General features: G+C 40.0%; 4 protein-coding genes across 6 annotated transcripts in view; 2 read left to right on the forward strand and 2 right to left on the reverse strand.

Annotated features, from left to right (window-relative positions):
* LOC139996156 (caveolin-3) overlaps positions 1-5202 on the reverse strand; it is a 162539-nt gene extending 157337 nt beyond the window's left edge. Inside the window, exon 1 of the mRNA XM_072020318.1 lies at positions 5184-5202. The gene's annotated coding sequence lies outside the window, so the exon portion shown is untranslated. The remainder of the gene's footprint in view (positions 1-5183) is intronic.
* Positions 5203-8349: 3147 nt separating this feature from the next.
* On the forward strand, positions 8350-13960 carry LOC139996153 (uncharacterized). Its single transcript, XM_072020313.1, has 2 exons — positions 8350-8688; positions 8749-13960. Exons 1-2 carry the CDS (start codon positions 8350-8352, stop codon positions 9691-9693), a joined length of 1284 nt encoding a protein of 427 aa, XP_071876414.1. The 3' UTR covers positions 9694-13960.
* Positions 13042-19071, reverse strand: Calypso (ubiquitin carboxyl-terminal hydrolase calypso). Of its 3 annotated transcripts, none has more exons than XM_072020309.1 (8): positions 18807-19071; positions 18282-18496; positions 17428-18188; positions 17201-17334; positions 15351-15455; positions 14937-15256; positions 14702-14850; positions 13042-14637 (listed from the first exon to the last, which is right to left on the reverse strand). In XM_072020309.1, the coding sequence occupies exons 1-8, from the start codon at positions 18862-18864 to the stop codon at positions 14559-14561; spliced, it is 1821 nt and encodes a 606-aa protein (XP_071876410.1). In that variant the 5' UTR covers positions 18865-19071; the 3' UTR covers positions 13042-14558. The 3 variants fall into 3 exon arrangements, with proteins under 3 accessions (XP_071876410.1, XP_071876411.1, XP_071876412.1); XM_072020310.1 differs by having other exon boundaries at positions 14937-15253; positions 18807-19065; XM_072020311.1 differs by having other exon boundaries at positions 18785-19065.
* LOC139996152 (uncharacterized) lies at positions 15561-18196 on the forward strand. Its single transcript, XM_072020312.1, has 2 exons — positions 15561-15914; positions 15996-18196. Exons 1-2 carry the CDS (start codon positions 15747-15749, stop codon positions 17175-17177), a joined length of 1350 nt encoding a protein of 449 aa, XP_071876413.1. The 5' UTR covers positions 15561-15746; the 3' UTR covers positions 17178-18196.
* Positions 19072-20793: the final 1722 nt, after the last annotated feature.

Consider the following 20793-nt stretch of genomic DNA (forward strand, 5'->3'; position numbering starts at 1 on the left):
CGCTCAAATATTACGTAACGATGCTGTGGGTACGTGGTACGAAACATGTCTACAACTGTAAATCGACTATATCTATTAAGTTATCATTACGTTAGAGAGACTCCTCTCGGTAGAAGGAACAGTGGAAGGAACAACATACGAGAAACGCGGCGATCGACACGTCGTTGAACACGAGGAATTTGATAACTGGCGTGTCCAGTTTCAGGGTAATGGGACAGATAACGGTCGTGTCCTTCAGACGCTGATAAAAGAGCGAGAAACAAAGTTGTGGCGGGCTACCGAGAGAACTTGAAAATTCAAACGGATAGAGAATTTACGAACGAAGAAAAGTGAGAAGGTTTGGTTAGTAAAGAGGGCGTGTTATAGTCGGTACATTACGCGCATCGCCACTGCGGTACGGAAAACAACGTGCTTTGGTTGGTCGTTACGTAACTGTGCGTCGTGTGGCCGAGTCGAAACGATTTGGAGCAACCGAAAGAAAAGGACGCGGTCACCGCGGAAACAATGCTTGCCTCGTGGTTCCTCGAAGAACGATAACCGTGTTTCGCACATCTCTACCTAAATCTCGGAGAAACAAAAACTTTCGAATTGTAAATTCGAGTTTGAATTTTCCCTTGCACAATCGTATAATCGTAACATTTGTGTTATCGATCATCGACTCGATCGGATGCCGGATCAATGTCGAATCATATTTTCGCGTTAGATCGCGCGAATAAATTTCTACGAAGAGCCAGGACGATCGTTCATGTCCGTTCATTGCAGTCGTACGCCGCGTTCCCTGAAAAGCTGGTGTCAGAAGAAAAACAAATAGCATAGCTAGTTGGCATCGGGTCAACGGATTCGTCCCTCGTCATTCGCAATTTACAATTTGACTGTATATACGAGATTATTAACGAAACCGAGTATACTAGCGCCATTTAAACGTGATTTAATTGGCTCAGTTTCTTCCTCTTGTGTTTTCTTCTGTCAACGAGAAGAAAATTTCCGCGCTACGCAACCAACGAAACGAAAACCAGAAAAACAACGAACTCGATGAATACGTATATCCGGTGAAAACAATGAGAAACTGAAAGAATGGTCAGAAATATTTCCATCGAGAAGAGTGGAATCGAATTTTCTCGCATGCGAAGAAGCAAGCCATCAACGGCTTATATTTGCTCGAAAACGAAACTGATGTTCGACGACCACGTGCGCCGCTTGGCACCATTGCGCAACTAATGTGACGATTCTACACGTGTATATACGCGTGACGGCGAAACCCGTGTCTCCGACACGCATAATCTTTCCTCCGCTTCAGAAGAATTAGTGAGATACTCGTGATTGCCGAGTAACCGGCTTCTCCGTTGTGACCAGAAGATAGGCCAGATAAGTCCTCGTAGAAGAATGCAAACAACTAATTGATAAAACATTTAACGATATTATCTTTCCAACCAAGCTCTCTATTCCTCTCTATTTATAGCGTTATCAACGCAGCGGTCGAATAGTAACAAGTGTGGGACTCGATGATCCTCAATGACTAGTAAAACACGACACGCTGTCTTATATATCCATTTTATATTCATCGATCAAAAATAAAATACCTGCGAATCAAGAAAAAGATAAACAGGAAATTATACAACTGCGTCGTAAGATCATTCATCGCAACCGCAGCCGGTTGACCAAGTCATTGCGCGTTATTAATAGCGTTGCTGCAAAAGCGCGCGTTGTACAATATTTATGAATTTTCCATCGAGTCGAATTACTTTTGAGATCAAATCGAATTCATAACGGAAACCCTTTCCCCCGTTCGTAACATTTCCTCGTAAAAACCCGCGTATACGTGTCGTACATGCATCAGTGTTTGTCTGTACGTATATGTATACTTGTCCATGTAGTGTGTCGGTTTAAATTGCGTCACTAGTTACTGGGCTAGTGTCACATCGCGCAACAGACCGATACGAGTGGATCGATGCACGTGACATACGCAGATCGATCCAATTACGATTCATAATTCAAGAATCGAGCCGTAAATTCAGCGTATAATTTTTGCTGTGCAGCACACGAGTGATTCACGCGTGTTCGCTTAACGCTTTTAAGCAGAAGGTGAAACGTGATTCGCGCGACACGCGCAACACGTGTGCATCGCTCATGTCGCGTGGTTCGTTAGTTGCGCTGCGTCGCCTGGATTCTGCATCGCTCGAATAGACTCGCGAATTTTTTCGTTACGATAGTTCGAGTCGTATCGCGTGTTCGTGGCTATACGTTCGTGGGTATACGATAGATTGTTAGGACGTTTGATACGTGCGAAAGACACGTCCACATTGTCTATAACGGAAGAATTTTGTCGTTCTGGAGCGTCACGGAAACGTTACTACTGTTCCGAGGAAACGTGATTACCGGGAAACGTGGGCTGCGGGAAGGGGCAATAGCGTTTAACGCGACTCACGCCGGTCGGATCAATTCCAACGCTTGCCCAATACTACGTAATTATTTCGTGTGTGCGTAACGCGCGCCAAGGGTTCGCTATTATTATCTCCATGGAGAAATATTGACCCCGAACGTAGAACGAAAGCTACCCACACAATCCTACCGTTCATCGATACGACCATAGCGTTATAAGACGTTTGCGCAACCGAATACGTACGAGTTTCGCTACGTTCGCGTTCTCGCGTTTATAATTACCGCGTACCCAGCAAGGCGCGCGACTTTTCCCATTTTTATCGTTCGTTCGAGAGAAATTGTGTTCTCGCGATCGTTAACGTTGCAAAATTATCCCAATCGCGGTTCTAGGGCCGTTCAATAATTTCACGTTCGGAACACAAGTCTCCCCCTCTATTATCCTCTAGCTCTAGCTCTAACGAATCGTTCGCCAGCGTTTACGAGGGGCCGTAAAGTTTTAGGGCGGGCAGCGTGCCGCGCGTGTTCGTTACTCCCGATAAATTTTCCAGTTTCACGAGAAAGGGGCGACAACCTCGTCCCTCTGTGCTACGTTCCTGGTATGTGCGCGCACGTGCGTGCGCGTTCGCTTGTATTTCCATACACAGGACCGCGTCACGTCACGCGTACGCCAGCTCCTCGGGCTCCCGTTAGTGCACGCTAATATACACATAAAGAAACATGTAATGGCTAAATATGACTCACCGAGAACGTGTCGTATATCCGTGCCGAGTGATTCGGTTCCCCGAAGTATGTATATATCCAGAGGCAAAGCAGAGATAGTCGATTACTGCTAATCCAAACGGAGAAGAAATTTCCTTCCTCGCCTCTAATGAATCAAAATTAAGTATCTATGTTAGGTTAAGGCCAATTTATAGTGTTTCGCTTTGAGAAACACGGCGGATCGATGCTGCTTTCATGCGAAACGGTGTAAATTCGGTTGTATATGGTGAGACTTTCGTTACAGAACATAGTCGGTCGATCATGCGGCGGAATTGAACGAAATTAAAAAGATACACGAGACGGAAGTGCGTGTAAAGTCGGTTTCGAAACACCGAAATAACGCGTTCCGTGGACTCGTGTTACGTAGACGGAAAATTCGGTGATTCGATGGAAGCTATTTGTAATCGCTTCAAGAAATTGTGTATATATCGGTAGGAAGAACGCTTAAGTTGGCGTGCACCGCGTCTACGTGCATTTCGTCACGACAGAAATTTTATGTGGGCGATGTTTTCTATTCTAACAAAAATCGTCGAATCGATAGAACTAGCTGCGACGATGTGAGTCACGCGAGCTCGCGTATACGTAACTTCGCGAGTGAAATTCCAGGTGATTGCTCAATTTCGAGCGGGCTTCGTGTCTCGGTTATACACCTCTTGGCGTTGCAACGAAAATTAAATGCACATTTATCCAACTCGATACCCTATCGTTTTGAATCCCCTTACTGAAGAGTCGGTCGTCAGGGTTCCTAGAAGTATGCATATTCTCTACGGAAGTCTAATTATCTAATCTCTGGGCGAATAAACGATTACTAATTTTTCGGGGATCGTTTCCTCTTCCTTGTTTCTACGAATAATATCTACTTATTATTAGTATCTCAATACAGTGGGAAATAATATTATATCACAGTTGTGAATTAACGAGAAAATTGAGTTTTTCGAAAATATTCACATTCAGGGAATTATACTGCGGAGGAGCATTCAGTAACGAGAACTCCGATAATAATAAGAAAATCATTACATAGGCATAAATAAGAATTCTGAGAACGGCAGGTTTAAGTGGAACGAAGTTGAACTACAAAGTTGCCGATGTGAAAATGTAACGTGATACGCGCGAACCATAGACGACCGACTTATACGCGACCACTATAGCGTATCGAGGTCTCTACGCGTCTTCCTTTTAAATCCTTGTCACTGCCTTCTAGCGAGGAACGATAAAAGATCGTGCACAGATGGTAACGCAAAAATTGTAATTTCCTGCATGATGAAACGTCGATATTGGTCGTCTGTTTCCCAGAAGCGTCGAGTGGTGCAGTCTCTGACTAACCGTGACGCAGTCTGCACGGAGGATACATAATCGATGGATGGAAGGACGCATGTCAGATTGTAAAATTGCGTCTGTGCGAGGTCATGGAGGCACGTTTCTTGGCCAGAAGTACATGATTAGAAGAGATCCACGTATACGTTGACATATTTACCGGGATAGTGAGGGGCTTCCACGATATAAGCGGCTGACATTCACTTCTAACAAGCGCGTATAGCACGTGGATAGAGGAAACGCACGCGTACACGATGCAACGAGACCCTTACGTAACTCTCTGCCGCGTGCTTCAACAGTTAATTCACAAGCTTACCGTTTCGGTTCTTCTTACTCTTTTCTAAGCGCACGAACATGCCATCTCGCTTCCTCCCGTTGCATCACGAGTTCGATACCCTAATCTACTCGAGACGCGTATTCTGTTTCCCATTAGGGTTAAACCAATACGGAGTATTAATAAAAGCCCCTTAGAAGATTAATTACGCGAGAGAATAAATATGTCTATACCTATACAATGATCCTAGCATCTTCAGAAAATGGCCGAAGAGATCTCCCGTTTTCCTTAAATTATTTCGCGAGAGCTATGGCGTTTTTAATAATCATATTACGTGTTAAGACATGAAGTATAAGGGAAAGAAATTCTTCTAGTTGATAGGTGGATGGAAATTGTAAAGAAGCTTAAAAAAAACGGTAGAAACGTGAATAATTGAAAAAAGCACGATGATACCTACCTATTTATAGTCATGCTTGACAGAAGACAGTGCCAGAGGAAGTGTATGCTGGTTTATTCCTTCTCCACACAATAAACACACACACCATAAACAAAATTTCACTCGAGGCGTTTCCCGTACACGAAATATAAACGTCTCGAACAATTATTCGAGTAAAGAATATCTTTCTTCGAATCTTTTTATCGGAGAGTCACTATGGTACGCTCACTGTTAGAAACGACGCGTCTTCGATTATCGAAATTTCCCCGCGTATCCCGATCTTGAAATTTCGATTATCGAAAGATACGTGCGCTGACGTAGCTGCGCGTTACATGGAACGTTCTGAGCGGGAGATTTCAAATCGTTTGTTTCTTTTGAAAATAAATAAATATTCGAAACGTAATTTGTATAGGAAATAAAATGTAACCTTATTTCCTCATGAAATGACATTGATGCGTGTTCTCGTAAGGCATAATCGTTCAAGGAAGGAGACGTATTTCCGTTTAACTAAAGCACGAAAGCGCATATTTACGTAGTTGTAAAAGCCAAACATCGTTTTCGTAGTATAAATACCGAAGGTTGGATAAATAAGTATTTCCACGATGCAACCCGTAAACGGCCGATGGCACGTGGCAAGTATCGCACAGCCACACGTGCTTCCTTACATAACTATCACTCGGATTAATGCTCACACGTTTTCCAACGATAGACACGACACGAAAATAATTTTCGATCGTCCCAAAAACAAATTATTTTTAATTGGTCCGAGTTGTATGTAGGTCATTGTATAAATAGGTGGCTATAAAAGTTCGATAATTGAATAGACTCGATCGCTGTTCGTAGGTCATGCATTATCGCGGAAGACAGTTTTATTTTCCTCCCGATAGATTACACCAAGTTATTAAATCAAATGTTATCTTTTTCTGACATTTATATCGCGTCCAATTAACACGTTATGAGAATCGGTCGCGTAATACTCGAGCACATGATGACCGATTTGCGGAAATGATCGCACAAGCACTTACATAATTGTGCCGCATGCCCGGGGCGAAGCTCAAACGTATGTCATCGTTACATCTCGAGCGTTCTAATATCGTAAACATTGCGCGAACTTCGCCATTCGTCGCGACAATGGCGCGACCGAAGGGGTCTCGCGTATCGTCGCGTCAAATATTTTCCTACATACCGTATCTTAGAAACGATTAAAGATAAATTACATTCGAATTTCTTTCGAGGCTAGAAAATTCAAACGCACCATTAAAATAGGAAATGAAATGTATGATATAAAATCAAAACACAAATACCGATTCCACATTACGTGCTCGAAATAACAAATCGTTTGACTAAGATCGAATCACTATGCACCGACAAACGCGATCGTTTCGTTTTAATAGTTGAAAACTAATTTCGAAAAAGGGGCGACAAATTTCTATTGGTCGACTGGCAACGGCGGCGGGTTCGTTGACATCTTCGACCTTGGGGAATAGCCCGACCTTACCCAAGGCTATTTTGCGACTTGTGCTCGGCGTTGCCCGGACCGGTATTGTTGGCAGTACGTGCACGTCCCTCGATCTCTCGGAATTCTTCACCTTTGTCCGCTCCGTACTCTCTCGTATAACGGTCACGGAACTTTACGAGAGGAGATACTCTCCCTGTTGTTGAGTATGATCTCCTGTCGCCACACCCACGCCTGCTCAACAAAACGATCGTCCTCGAGGGCCCAAAATACGCGGTGTATCTGCTGCACGCTGCTGGCATCGGGAATCGCTATACAAACGATTTAACGCGCTCACCGTACAAACACGGCGTTAAGGCAATGATCTTCGATGCACGCTCACGGAATACAAATGGTTTCTTGATGTATACAGAGTATGCACCTTAAACGTACAGTACACTTAACGGCGCGTGACTATGCTACTTGGCAACCGTTCTCTCACCTCCGGAATTTTTCTCTAGTATTTGCTTTCGTAGATAAGAAATACTGTAACGGGCTGCAGTATACATATGTATAACACATTTGCTTTGTATCAGGCTAACTTTGTCAACAGTACGGTATTACAGTAAAGTTTCGAGTTAATTATGCTTTATTCAAATTATTCGCTATACTAATTAGTCTAAATAAGGATAAGTTACGTTCGTTCCCCAGGCGCGTGATGCAGGTGATTAGCTAGATGAATGAACAATCGTTCCAAGAAATTGCAATTGTCATCGAAACGCTGTTTCGAGTTGTTTCAAATATGACGATCGATTTTCATAAGTGTGCGTCATTGAATTAACCAGCAGTTTGATTACAATTCTAACATGCAGTCTGTTACAATTATTACGCGCTATGTCACGGGAAAGGAATGATCACATTGAGTGACATGGCGAATCGCGGTCGATCGAATTGAAGTCTCTGCGATTCGAATCCGGAAAGGCAGGCCGTGTACGATCGGTATGGATCGTAATCTGAAACACCGTGTGTAATCAACGATCGCGACAAAAAGTGACGGTATAGGAGGTCAGCTATCTGTAGAAATCTCTCGACATTGTTTTTCTTCTTCCTGATTCCGTATCGCGCGACCTTCTTTCGTAATGTCCGTCACTCGACTGTTGCGTGACAGTATCGCACAAGGACTACATTTCGTACGTGGCTAGGATCGCAAATGCGTTCGCTACACCACGGATTTGCGTCACTTTGGATTAATAAACGTTTGACTGAGAATCTGAAAGGACCTTGCGTCCGAAAGAGGCGAACATCGCGTTCGAATAACACTGTTACAACGTATTTACTATTTTTCTAGTATTTACGTGCGACGAACGTCGAATACGAGAAACGCTGAATCACAACAAACAAACAATTGTTAAATGTAAATATACTCGCATTCTGATCTATTTGTATCTTACGTGACTAGGTTGCCTTGTCACTAAGCTGCGCTTTTCGTCATCGCGATCGTTTGGCACGCAGCGCTACATCACCGCCGTTAATAAACTCGTCCCGTGTGTTGACTCGGAAATCGTTCTCCTTGCTATCTGACACTTTAACCACCGACGTAATATACGATCTTATTAATTCTGCCAGATTAGTTCGCACGCGTTCGACGCCAAACTATACTCATATTGTTGCAAACGCATCGTCTCTATCCCGACCTGTCTTATCTAATTTACAATTTGTTTTTCCTTCGCAGATGTACTAAGAAGACAAATTATGGTGGCAGAAATTGTCGCCCGCCAGAGTGGATCGCCTATCAATGGTGAGACCGCGTGTTTGAACAGCAATATGCCGGCCACCCACACAATGGCGCACGCCGGTCACGGTGTTCATGGTGGACACGATGCCCATGGACCGTTGCCTCCGTTGACGCATCCGGCGCATCACGGTGCTCCATTGACTCTGCAACAGCAACAGCAACACCAGCATCAACCGCAGCACCAGCCGCCGCCGCCGCAGCAGCAACCTCCGCAACATCATCACCATCATCAGCCGCAGCAGCAACAGACGCAGCAGCAGCAGCAGCCGCCGCACCACCACCACGACGCCCAACAGGTGACACACCCAGAAAATTTCCCTCCGAACTTCGACATCAGAAAAGAGCTATTTTCCCAGCGCAAGCAACGGGAGTTCATTCCGGACAACAAGAAGGACGACAGCTACTGGGACCGCAGGAGACGCAACAACGAGGCAGCCAAACGATCCCGAGAGAAAAGGCGTTTCAACGACATGGTACTCGAGCAACGAGTCATGGAGCTGAGCAAGGAAAACCACATCCTGAAGGCGCAACTCGAGGCGATCAGGGATAAGTTCGGTATATGCGGTGAGTCTGTGATCAGCACGGAACACGTGCTCGCGGCTCTACCCGCTGACCCGCCCATCGTCAAAAGGGCGAAACTGCCAGCCTCGGCGGCTCTCCTCTACGCAAGAACACCAAGTCCTGTGCATACTTCGGTGATCCATCAACCAGTCAGTGGTGCACGATCGCCCAGGTCACCTGCGCAGCTGTACGTTCCCGAAACGACCTCGTACCCTGAGACGGAAAGTTTTCAATATCCTTATCCTCATCCGGCGATGCACCTCGACACGACCAGCGCTCTAAACCTATCTCGTGGTCGACGCGCTCAATCGCCGTTTGAATTATCATCCGGCAGTGGAGACGAAGGTCCGCAATTGGTGGTCAGCTCGCAGAATCCAGCGGCTAACAACAGTCTACCTCACAAGCTGAGGCACAAATCGCGTATAGGCGACAAAGACGCGGCCAGCGCGTTACTCGCGCTTCAGGGTATCAAACAAGAACCAGGACCCAGAGCATCACCGCCATGGGACAACGAAGGTTCCAGCGACGAGCGTGACTCGGGCATTTCCTTGGGCGCCGAATGGACCGGGCCCAGCGTGTCTACCGTTCCTGAGAGCGAGAGGGAAGTGAAATCGAGGCTGGACCGTCTCGCCTCCGAAGTTGCCTCCCTTCAGTCGATACTCCGCATCGGCAAACCGACGGAGAGCAGTCTGGTCACGGGACACGCGTTACCCGCAAACGCCACAGTCAATGGACCGTGAAAGAGATCGTCGTATCCTCTTGGTGGCTTTTTTACAGCGAGCGAGCCAACCGTCCAACGCGTTGCTCCTCGAACTGTACCAGGTTAAGTGCGACGGTGATCAACACGACGGAAATTCCTCATATCGCATCGAACACGAGGGAGACAAAAGATAGAAAGTACTACTCGATCGCTGATTACACGCGCACGAACGCTCCAACGAGTGTAGCGATTGTTGTTAGTTGGTAGAAAGAAACAGCGATCGGACGATCGTCGCTTGATCTCGTTATTTCGTCGTAAATTGAAGAACGAGTAAAGAACGACAGAGAAGGCTGGTAAGGAATGGAGAGAAATGTACATTCTTAGAACAACCACTACCGGCTTTGCATTCGCACGTACTTCGGTATCGATCAATATCGCGTGAAACAAATCGCATGGCGTTTTTTATCGATCAGATAACGATTACAGATCGACTAGACGAAGCGTATAAAAAGGACGGCATAGCTGTTTTATTCGGGAGTCGAAAATTATTCGATTTTAGTCGGTGGAATGCGAGGATCAACTGTCGGGTGCGCTTTTCTGCTTTAGAGTTGCCCCGTTTGCCAAAATGGGACTCCCTCCAATGTCCCGCGGTATCGTAACGATGAGTTAGATGATAAGAAAGATGCGACATCCTAGACTATAAGTAATTTATATTGTAAGACTTTCTTAGAATACTTTCGTTTAATTATTATTATCATTGTTGTCATTAGCAAGTTCATTTGCTGATTCGAAAAGTGCAACGGCTAATCGAGCCGACCGTTTTATTTGCTACTGTGCGCTAAACTCGAGCAACGATTCGAATAACTTGGAGACTCGATATTCGATTCGTATCATATCCTTGACGGTAGAGAAACGATCTCGTTAATACGAAGACCTTCAGATTCGTTTGTATTTATTCTTGCTGAATAAAAATTCCTATTGTGTTATATATACGTATCTCGTGATAAAATGTAAAATTATTAGCAAACGACTTTGAAAATCTTCCGATTGACGAGAATCGAATTTCTTTCCAAGAAAAATACGAATTTATTTCCCGATTAATAAATTGGTCGCGCAACCGGCTATCTCACTACCGCCAGTTATCCTTAACGATTTAAGCCTCCACTCCCCTGCATCGTTATCGAGCAAAGCAATAACATCCTTGTATTATCGATTCACGATCTCTTCTCTTTCCCAAAAACCGTTCATCGTGTTCGCGTCGACCCATGTTTGCGTGGCGCAACATTGGCCCGAATCCGTGGCAAATTTCTAGGAGGAAAGCAAAGTGTTTATTGGTGTTCGAACGTGTGGCTTCGATTCCAGGTTTATTTGCCTGTCTGACGATTCTTCTGTCGTCCTCGTTCAAATCTCGCACCAACACGTTGCTTAATGTCTTCTCCTTGAAATTCAACCTTGCCAGTCGATCCGCAAATAACGCCAATTCCCATCCCGTGCAAGTCGATTGCGCCTCGAAAACATCGATCGCTTTTCCAGTACATAGCAGAGAACCTTCATCCTTTTATCGATCGCGCTACCTCGTCAACGTTTTTTTCTTTTTTTTCGCATCTTGTCTAAAATCATCTCCTGTCTTCATCTTCTTCTTCTTCTTCCTTCTTCCTCTTCTTTTTTCTTTTTTTTTATAAATATACAATCGTTATTAGCGATTAACGTGACCACATATGTATATATGTACGTATAAACGAGCAGGAGTGCGTGTGTACGTTCCAGATTTGTTTTCTATTCGCTGGTGCTTCGTGCAATCGTTAAAAGCAATTTGCACGAGAAGCGAAAGTCGAACAGAAAACAAGACGCCAACTGGTTGTTTTACGAGTCTTTCTTCCTTATCATTCTTTTCTTTTTTTTTTTTTTTTTTTCTCTTTTTCCCTTGATCGAAGGAACGATGAATCGCGGGATTTATCGTGTACCGGGAATCACGCGGTATTCAAAGTATTAAGCGAGCCTATAGGTGTTACGTAATGTATACATAGTGCACATATGCAAGGAATATACATATATACATATACATATGATATATACATATATTTTTTTTCTTCAAATTAACGTATTTTTCGATATCGTGAGAGTATAAGACGAATGGTCTCTGTGTGTGTCTGTACGCGCGCATCTATATGTATGCGCGCAACGCTTTGGTGTTGTACATAAAGAAAGAGCGTAACACGATTCTTTATTTGATCTATTAGCGCACCGAAGAAATCGTGTCCGCCGGAAAGAAGAGGAAACTGTAGAGAACGCGCGCTAATCGGAGGAACTTTTCTTTTCGAAATTTCTGGCGAACGCCGGAAGCGTCGATCGAACGTGCCATTCATCGTTACGATTCGAACGACGATGAAGATCAAAGCGATAGATTGCCTCAACGATGGCAACCGATTCGTTGTACCGATGTTTATGTTACTATTTATTAAAGGTAAAGAAAGGAAGATTATTCTCGAATCGTTCGATCTACTCGTTCGTTGACGCCTCCCGCTGTACGTCAGTATGATAAGCCACGAAACGTTAATCTGAAGCTATTACATTTTTAGAAAAAACATACCTTTGCTTAACACGAATCGTCTGCTTATACGGAGCCACGTGAAAAATTAGTATTTCAACCAGTGGAAGATAAATGTAGCATTAAGAATATAAAAAATATAAATTAAGAACATGATACATAATTTCTGGTATTTCTCTGTCGAAAATACTGTTTTTACATGGTTTCGTCTATGTAATGGAAAACAAAAATTATTGGTCCAAATTTTCAGATGAATAAACAATACAGCGTGTTACTTATTTACTATTAGGTTGCGGCGATCGCGCTACTTTCTGTGACGTTTATGATGTCGGAGAAATGATCACGGACTGGAGGCTCAAAATTACGATAGCTCGATCATATTTGAACACATCTCTCTGAGCAGATCGAACGCGTTATAGGTCTGCGGCATACGCGTGTTTCTTAAGGTTTTCTAAGACACATCACAAGACTGTATTAATCGTAATCGGCGTAATTCGCGGAAGGATCTCGTATCTGTATTCTTCCTCGTGCTTCTATGCTCCCCTTTACCCTACTTTCTCTCTTTTCACTCGTTTGTATTTTTTATCTTCCTCGCGTGAATTTTCTATATTTTATACGGCATGTTTGTATTATTATTGTTGATAATTTTCTGCGAACGATCGCCGACAACGATACTCGATGAATTAGTTTTTCCTTTTTGCTGCCGCCGCTCAAACGTTTCACAGTTTTGCTCAGAGTAAAAGGGAGTCGAGTAGTGAGACGAGTTGTGTAAGATTTAATATTTCTTTCATCAATTGTCGGAAAAATGTGCTCATTTATAACGTACCAATGTAAATATAATTTCTTTCTCTTCTTTTCTCTTTTTTCTTAATTCGTTATCGAGATAAATGTAGAACACTCAGACCCAACGACTCGATAGTCGCACACGATGTGCATCGTTTCGCAATTGATTTAATGTAACATACCACGAGTGCCTATAATAACGAAGCTGTGTATGTTCTATCCCGCAGCCCACATTAAAATTGTAGATTTTTTAACAGCTCGAGGTTAAAAGCACGTTTATTCAGAGAGAGAGAGAGAGAGAGAGAGAGTGAATGAGTGAAAGAGAGTGAAAGAAGTCGGTGTTTGGAAAAAATCAGGTATCCGTGTACTTTGTAAATAACGATTGTGTTAATTCGTGATCACGTTTGTGGTCACAGAGAGAATGCCACACAAACCGTACGTATGTGGTGATCGTCGCAAAGTTTTTACTCGCAAATTCCAAATAATCTTTTATCTCACGATTACTTGCCCACGAGAAAACATTACCTTTGAACACAGCGACCGCGAATCGATATTTGTACATAATTGCACCTTTCTTTCTTTCTTTCTTTTCTTCTTTTGCCAAAAAGCACGCTACTCGTGCCGATGAAACTACGGCGCAAATATCGAAGGCGTTAACGAACATCGGCCGGAGAAGGAACTTCTAACTCACAACATTTCTGAACCATCGTGTCTCCCCTTATATATTTGCACTCTTGAAATAGCTTCTTTGAGGACGTTTCGAATACAGTTCCTATGCAGTTTACAGTATGGTAAAGCGACTTAGAGACTCGGTTGGCCGTTGTCTACGATTAAACATGATTCCAAGTCGAATTTTGATCCTTCTTTCTCCGGCTGTACGGAGATATAAGTATTTAGATCTAAGTGACATATCCACAGCGTGTAGTGTACTTGTATATGAATACCGAAATAAATATTTTCAATGTTTTTGACAATATTTGTAACGACTTCCTTTATCAGTGCCCCTAATCTTCTTACTAAAATAACGATTCAAAAGAAACATAATACATGACACAAAATAAAGAACAGTGTTCGCATCTAAGAAACCATGTATTTCTTATGAAACATAATAGATGCAGAGATAAAGGTTATTAATACACACTGCAAAGAGTACGCAATAGGTTCATAGTATCTTTAAACATAGTATGACAGTAGAAACCACGCATTAATATGAAAAAAAATATAAAAAATATATCATAAAGTTAATTTGTATAGTTCTATACTATAACTGTCAATCGTGACAAAGATTAAATTCCAAATGGGGAAAGTAGAATTATAATCAACACTGGTGTCGGTCTACTATTGTCTAAAAAATATCTACGTAAGAAAGTAAAAGAAGTACTGATAGTTCGGCGCTTTTGATGCTGCGTAAGTATTGCGAAGAGTGAAACACAATCTCTATTTTTCTTCAACAATAGTATAATCTTTTTACATGGTTGTTGTCATTTTGAAATTGTGTTCTTGCAACAATTTATTGACGATTCGTTAGGTGGGATAACAGCTCCATTATTACCATTTCGATTCAATTACCAAGATTATTTTCGCTTTTTACACTTGGTTCTACCTCGACGCCTACGTGATGAGTTTGGACGAGTGTCGGTCTTCTTTGAAGATCTATAAATAATCCCTGTATTAAACAATCCGTCGCGTTAATCGAAATCGTAATAAAGTTCCTTACCTATGAACCCTATTCACTGATACGGAAGTGTGTTTCTTTAAAGTCAAATGTTGCTGGACCAATTCCGCTAATTTGCCTTGTTGAGCAAGCATCGAAAGGAAGGTACAAATAAATTCGTCGTAGTTATGCGTTCTGCGACAATCGTCAATCTAAAACAAAGAACAAAGTACTCTTATGTTATCTCATGTTTTAAATTTTAACCAAAACATAGATAGACGTTTTAAAGCGTATTTACCTTGTACTTGTTCCTCTTATCGTTTTCGTCTTTCAAGCTAGTCTCGCAAATACTAATTTCGTGTTCTAAATTCTTTAATAATGCTAGAAGATCTTTGGGTGCGAATGTATGCGGTTCGAACAACTCCGGATATTTCGTACATAATTTCGGATCGATTTTTTCAACCTTCTTTTCTTCGGTGACGGTGTCTCCGTTACTAGTCTTTACTCTGGCATGAGGTATTCTAACTTCTCCCGACAAGCAGACCTTCTTATGTAAGTGCCCGCTGTCGGAAACTAATCTTTTTCCATTTATATTAATGTTCCCAAGAGAACGACCTACTTATGGATATAGATTTCATGTACTGTTACCATACGGTATAAGAAGACACTACACTAACAAGACATACTGAAACAGTAAGCTCTATATACGTACTTAAACCTGCCTCGTTCTTTTCATCCCCAGATACTCTAATTACGACAAACTTCTTGAAATCTTTCGTCGACGTTGGACTGCTCTGACCAGAATTCCACCCCCATGCTATAAATCAAAGCTTTATATATAATAAATAAACTAATTTACTTATCACAAAGAAGCAGCTGTTTCAGTCTTATTACATGAAAGCAATATTGTTATAACATTTTTCCTAATTGCGATCGTATAAAGATAAACGGTACGAAAACGTTCAGGAAGGATAGGTCGAATAACGGTACCTCAAAGGTGTCAAAAGAGACGAAATACGGGGGAATGTGCGAAAATCAAATAATACCACCAACCGAACTAAAAGAATTTTAGTCTGCTATACAACAGCACGCGCGACAACACAACGAAATGAAACTGGTAGCTTTTATTTTCTATTCTATTCTAATCGTGATCGAGTCATCGAAGTGTCCAGAATCGAAGAAACCACATTCTACTAGTTGCACCGTATTTTACAAGTGCGTAAATTTGCCTAGTGGCGGTTACGTTTGGGTGCCCAGTAAATGTACCGAGGGCTTGGTAAGATCATCATTGCGTCAATATAGTTAACAGGAACGTGTCTACGATTTTCAGAAATTTTTAACATTTTTCTATCGTTAGATATTCCAGCCGTACTTAAGAATATGTGTTCTTCCTGGCGATTCTTGGGAATGCGACACATTATCGACAGAATCGTCTGTTATAACAAACAGATACGATATTCCTGAATTGATCAATCCAAACGAAACAAGTTATGTTGGATTAACAGAAGATCCATGGAATCTTTCTGAACTTATTGATTCGTCATATACTACTGATAGCATCCCTGATTATTCTGATCAAGAAACGGTGACTCCATATCCTTTGATTGAATTTGCAGAAATAATGGAACACGAATCAAACGTAGGCAATGCTTCTGAAATTAATGATAAAGAGATGAATGGTCATTTACAAACACAAAATGATAAGAAATACTATTCAATGTTGAATCAATTAATACATCATCTGTTACTTTATAAAAAAATTACTATTCCCCTGGAGCTTTTAGCATCATCTACATCATCATCATCTACACCTTCTAGGCTTGTTACAAACCTACCATTAAACAATTATCTTGTACAAAACTATATTCAACAAAACAATAATTTACAAAATACCATTATAACTGGTATGAAATTGCGTAACACAACTGAAAGTAGTACAACTTTAAAAAATAATGTTGATGATACAGTATTAAATGTGAAAGATTCGTCGGTATTTGATAACGTGAAGAATGAAAACACTATAATCCTAATTACCGATAATTTGGGGAACAAGCAATATTTGACTGTTGAAAGATATAAATCATTGGCTTATCAATTGGATCAACAATATGTTCAGTTTATTCCGTGTATAAAAAATATTCGAATGCCAAATATTACTAACTGCGCTAAGTATTATGTATGTGAACCTGAAACGGCTTCTGTAATAGAATATTCATGTCCTTTGTTCACGGCATTTAATACATATGCAAGAACATGTGACACAGAAAGTTATAATAAATGTATAGAAAATAAAAATGAGGGAAGTATAAATTTAACTGAAAGTACAGATAATATAATTAAAATAAATGTACCAAATGAAAATGTATGTACCGAACATGGAAAAACAAAAGATATCACATCTGAATCGCGTTACTATATTTGTTATTCTGCTTCAGATAATTCACAGATCAAATCTATAAGAATGACATGTCCAAATGACTTAATATTTTGTCAAACTAAGAAAGTTTGTACGATAAAAAGTCTCTGTAAGACGACATAAAATAGGAATATCTTTCTATTTACCTTGCGTTGGAGAATTAAATGCGGATCCTATCTCGGAAGATGTATCAGTACTGGACGAACTGTGTGCTGGTGAAGTTTGGATTCTGAGAGGTGTAGCATAATCCAGTGCGCACATTACTACTTTTTCCATACCACTGAAATGTTTATCTATATATTATACTATAACTTTGCTTGAAAAATAAAGTACATCATAAATATGAACGTTATCTAGTTTAGTTCTTGCCTACTTTGATTCAGTCTTTCCTGAAGTTATGCTTGAAGCTTGTTCTTCGGTATCTATAGTAGAATCGCTGCTTCTTTCAACTGTAATAGTTGGTGCTGATGAAGTTTCATCAATCTCTGATTTATTAGACAAGCCATTTTCCTCTTCAGGTTTGTTCTTTTTCTCGTATGACTTATCCGATTTCTCAGTATCGTTCGAATTTTTCTCTGTCCCATCTTGATGACTTAGTTTAACAAGTTGTTGCAATGCCTCTAGTACTATCTGTCTATTAGTTTTCAACATAGTTAATTTATGTGAAATAGCAAGTCTTCTATCAGGAACAACAGCCATTAAATTAAATCTTATATCTTGCAATTGCTCTCCTGTTGCCATTCCCAAACGATCGGTAATTACTCTTCTAAATTGTTCAGTCCACTCTTCGTGTTCTTTCCATGGACCGTGATCCATAGGGTATGGTTTTAAACCATCCAATTCAAATAATCTACCATTAATTGGTACATAACTAACAAAATGAAAAGCTTCTCCAGTAAACCTACCAGTTGAGACTCCAGTATTTTTATCTTGACGTCTTTTGGCTTGTGGCATTGCATGAGAATTATGAGCGCAAGCCAATTCAGGTGTGTTACCAATTGCCCATCCTTTATTTTCTGGACACATACCAGATGTATGCATTTTCAACCTGGATAAAGTTGTACCCAAATGAATATTTGGACAATTAAGTAATACAGAGAGTAGTGCGTGTGTTGCGCAACTGTTGGGCACAACCTATAAAACGATAGGTTACTCAAAAACAGATTCTTGCATGTAAATACTATATGTAGTATAACATATAAAGTATTTGTATAAAAATTATAGCACCTGTTGTGCAAAGAATATATTGTTAACAATTTCTTCATCTTTCACAAAACTTTCATCTTGTTCTACAACTTTACGTCTGGACCTCCTTTCTTCTATCCAACGAAATAGGAATATGAAACCATACACTGGACCTTCCAACGATTTTTGTAGATCATATATTTCTTCTACTTGTACACCTTTTACTCCAAAATCCTCCAATAGCAATGTAAATAAACCTAATAATATAAAATACACAACAATATAAACCTTTTAAATATACTATAACTTAAATGTCATAGAAGAACAGAAATGTTTTTCCATTGACTACAATAAAGCTAAAATACAGTGACGGCATATAAATGTATTAAAATGAAACCAAATTGTTTCAACTAACATTTTGTTATGTAATGTACATACATTTTTATATTCATATTATGAGACATATAGTACATTATGTCAAAACAAACTGTATTTTAATAATGCATACAGATAATTTAATGATAATAGTTATTAAAATAACATACTCTTGAGGCTATTATTTTATACCTGGGTCACTTTCCAATTCTAGCCAACCTTCCGTTAATCGATTTATATCAACTGGCATTCTGTGTTAAGTTTCAAGTTTAACATTTAAAAGAATTTTACATCCTTTTAGAAATTTTATTACACTGTGACAATTAAAGGCGCCATATTACATCAAAATACATATCATGTGGTCACGTGGTAAAAAAAGGGCTTAAAAATGTATCAAAGCAGCAATTTCCAATCATCTATATTTGTTTATTTATTGTACATTGAATAGCCATCCGATTAAAACCTATTCCTATTTAACGAAAAAAAATAGCTGTAATACCTAACGAGAATAATAACTATATATTAAAGTTTATATAACATGAATTAATCCAATTAAAAACAATATTTAATCCGATTAATGCAAATTTTATATCAATACATAATTCTGTATCTACTGATTAATCAATTTTGTATTACATGTATTTATCTTTATGCATTAATCTAGTAACAAAAATATCATTTTATTCAAACCTGTTCAAACTAACATATATGTACATATGTATACACATGATTATGTGCATACGGATTCACAGTGGCGCATTCTATCATTCTATCATACTATTAACAATATCAGCAGAAAGGAAATAAGAGCGCTCACGCTTATGGTTCCGATTGTCACCAGATTAGTGCTGCCCTCAGCAACCAAGCGCTGAAGGTGTTCCACCTTAGCATATACAAGAACCTATTTAGTTCAACCATAAATGAAGTATATTCGCTGTAGTTCCATGCTACACAAGTCTATTTTATTGTAAGGAATTACATTCTATGAAAAAGTTCATACTTTTCTATCCGAGATAGTTAACAGCGATAATTGAACTTAGTTGTCTCAAAAAGAGGAATGACGCAGTTTTAATATATACTCTATCCCTTTGACTGTGGCAGCTTTTGAGACGCACCAGCCGTATCATAGGGTAGGAAATCAGTCACGACGGACACCGAGAACGGTAACACTTTTCATTAGGTGTGCATTTCTGAGAAAGTATGTTCATATAATCAAAACACAGAATTCGACTACATTAAAATAATATTATTTGTTTCTTTGTATTCTGCATTCAATTGTTAGTGTATATACTAAAAATTTAACATTAACATTAAGCTTTTTTAACAATATATCTAATAATCTAGTAAGGTGTGATACAATTCGTAACATGGTTAAATATGTATTCCTACATCATATTTCATGCATTTGTAATGAGTCGCACTTCTTCTATTATGTTTTCTACACACTACACATTTGCGCCTTGTATTTTCTCGAATTGCTGCATTTTTTACGTATGGAAACGAAAAATGCTTTTGTGTCAAACGAAAAGGCTCACTATGCTTGTTTTATTAAATGTAAATGAAATTTACTAAAATATAAGTTTCTTCCAATTACATAGTTATATAAAATAAGTGTATTATACACAGTTAATATATTATTAACGGAATATGTAATTGCTGAATTAACATTCGCTTACGTCTGAATGAAATAAGATCTGCCGAAATTATGATCGATAAAATTTTCCGGCCGCCTATAGGCGCCTTTCGTGTCAATAGAACTTCGTTAAGTACCTGTAGGTGCTTATAGCACCATAAGAGCAATATTTTTAAGCGCCTTTAGGCGCCAATAGTAGTCAAAGTGCTATACACGATAACCTCTTAGATTTAACATTAAATTTACTTTCTCACAATATTTTTTTTTTGTTATAATGAAACCTAAATTTCATTTTAATAATAATTTCAACAGTTGATAGGCTGCAAATGATGTGTGACATGGTGTATCTGCTTTGCACGCATGTTTGTTTACAAAAACAATAAAAATAGAAAAGTAAATTAATTACAGACAAGATTTGACATCCTGGCTAATTTACGATCCACGACTTTAATACATCTTACTTTTTTTTACTGAGTAAAACTTATTAATTCTCCTAATCTTAATCTAAGTTAAAATTAGAAGGATTATATATATTAAGATTGGTAA

The sequence above is a fragment of the Bombus fervidus genome, chromosome 17 (genome assembly GCF_041682495.2).
Source record: "Bombus fervidus isolate BK054 chromosome 17, iyBomFerv1, whole genome shotgun sequence".
NCBI lineage: Eukaryota > Metazoa > Arthropoda > Insecta > Hymenoptera > Apidae > Bombus > Bombus fervidus.